Raw genomic sequence first — 2,114 nt, 5'->3', positions numbered from 1 at the left:
ACGACCATGGTAAAACTTGTGCGGCATGCCCTTATGGACGGCGGCGTTCACCTTGGCCGATCTTGTAGGTGCGGAGCTAGGTCGTCAGGGGGATGTGCCCTTTCTTTCGGAAGGGACGGGAGAAGAGATCCCTGGTGCGAGATCGAAGCCCGTGACCCGCCGGCTCGCCTCTCAGCGCTTACCTTTTCAATCCAACGCCGGGTGCCGACTCGAGCTCGAGGGGGGAACGAGACTCGACTAGGTTTTACCAGCTACAAGCTATTTATACAAAACCGTGGGAGTCGGTGCAACAAAGCGTCCCATGGACGGCATAAAACCTTCCAATTTGTTTTCCATTTTACCTCAAAAACATTATAAAATTGCATTGCACCTCACTTTTTTACAAAAAAAAAAAATCTCACTTAAAAGTTCAGTGAAATAAGATTTAATAAATTCTGAGTGTCAAACTGTAAAAAAAACATATATAAATTTCTTTGCTGAGAGTTGACCAGCTTATGCGCCGATAACAGAGTCTATGTCAACTGATCGGTGTTGGCCAGCTTAAACCATTGGTCCTGAGGGTCGCAGCTCGAGTCGAAGCTCAAGCACCGGCACGGGTTCGTGACGACGGTTCTCCCGTTGCCGCTGACTTCGAGGCACAGAGAAGTCCCGTCGTCCAACTGCGTCGACACGTGATGTTGCGAGGCCGACAGCAGCGTCCACTTCGAGGCCGTGTCACATTCCTCCAGCCGCACCTCCATCCCTACGCCGCCGGCGGTTGTGCAGGAGAAAAATGAGCCGTTGTTGAACGACAATGTCTGGCGGACGTAGCTCCACTGGTCTGCGTAGCGGCCGCCGGAAAGCTCCAGGCGTTGGAAGGAATCATCGGTCGAGACGCAGAGGCCAGTCAAGGGATGCAGGATCGTGAGGTGGCCGGGAAGCTGCTTCCGGTTGGGACCTTGGAAAGGCAGCTGAATCGACCGAATGCGCGCCATTTGAGCATCGCTTTTAGAGCCGCTCCAGTCGAACGACAGCGCGCCGTACATCTCGTCGTGATCAACGACGCCTGATCGGAGATAGTAACTCCCCGTCAGCGCCCAGAGCGTCCAGTCCATGTCCTGGGCGGTAGCGTACGCCAGGGCGCAGCTGAAGTAGCGGTTGTCGTTGGTGTTCGTGCCGCGCAGGTCGAGCCCGAACTCGCTCAAGATCAAGGGGAAGTTCCAGTCGAGCAGGAACCCCGCCTGTTGGTTCACTCTGCCGACGATGCTGCCGCAGACGTCGTTGGTGTTGCCCTCGACCCACGCCTCGCCGTCGGTGAACCCGTACCAGTGCACCTCGAAGACGAACTTGCTGGCGAAGAGGAAGCTTGTCACGCCCCAAAAAGGTCGTCCGAAAAATTTCGACAGCATCTCCCCAATAACTATAACAATTCCCCTAAACACATGCATAAATACACGACCACAGGCGGCCGGTGAATAGGACTACATGTCCAATAGACACACACAACCATCAACAAATATAAAGTAAAGGCCTACACGGCCATACAACCACCAACACATGCATACTATACCACACAGACAGGATATACGGCCTACCCGACCGAAACCACTAACCAAATGCAAATGTAATACCAAAAACATTAACCACCAAAAATGCCACACACCATATCTGAAACTTCGAAACAGAAAACTCCAAGAAACCACAGAACACGAGTCCATGTCCACAAAACACAAATAAATGTCTACAAATTCAACTATAAACCATACTAATAAACGTTAAACCAACTGCAAACCAACAGAAACCTTCCGATGTGAGATAACAACAGCCGACCCAAATCTCCAAGCTCCAAGTACCTATCTATTACCTGGGGAGAAAACAAAATAATCCCCAGGGTCTGGGTAGTGTGCATTAGATGCTCAGTGGGTACAGAAAATAGTGCATGTAGAGATATCAGAAAAGATAACAAGGACATAATAACCAGGATAATCATGTATAGAAGAACAAGATATACATGGCAGCAGGTATCAATAGAGTATCAAAAGTATCAACTGATCAAACATGGTATATCAACTGAGACGATAGGAAAAGATCAAACTGTGCAACAGGTATAGATATCAGGTACATGTAAGCATGTA

The 2,114-nt window shown here is 49.8% G+C and overlaps 1 protein-coding gene across 1 annotated transcript; it reads right to left on the bottom strand.

Moving 5' to 3' along the window:
* Window positions 1–512: 512 nt before the first annotated feature.
* Window positions 513–1,388, bottom strand: LOC141819514 (glycosyl hydrolase 5 family protein-like). The gene has a single exon (XM_074706793.1). It carries the CDS (start codon window positions 1,386–1,388, stop codon window positions 513–515), a length of 876 nt encoding a protein of 291 aa, XP_074562894.1.
* Window positions 1,389–2,114: the final 726 nt, after the last annotated feature.

Source organism: Curcuma longa, unplaced genomic scaffold (assembly GCF_044706935.1).
Source record: "Curcuma longa cultivar G26 ecotype Majalengka, Jawa Barat unplaced genomic scaffold, ITB_CL_G26_1.1 contig_8025, whole genome shotgun sequence".
In the NCBI taxonomy this organism is placed as follows: domain Eukaryota; kingdom Viridiplantae; phylum Streptophyta; class Magnoliopsida; order Zingiberales; family Zingiberaceae; genus Curcuma; species Curcuma longa.
The sequence above is the reverse complement of the archived record's forward strand: the minus strand, read 5'-3'. Positions and strand labels throughout refer to the sequence as shown.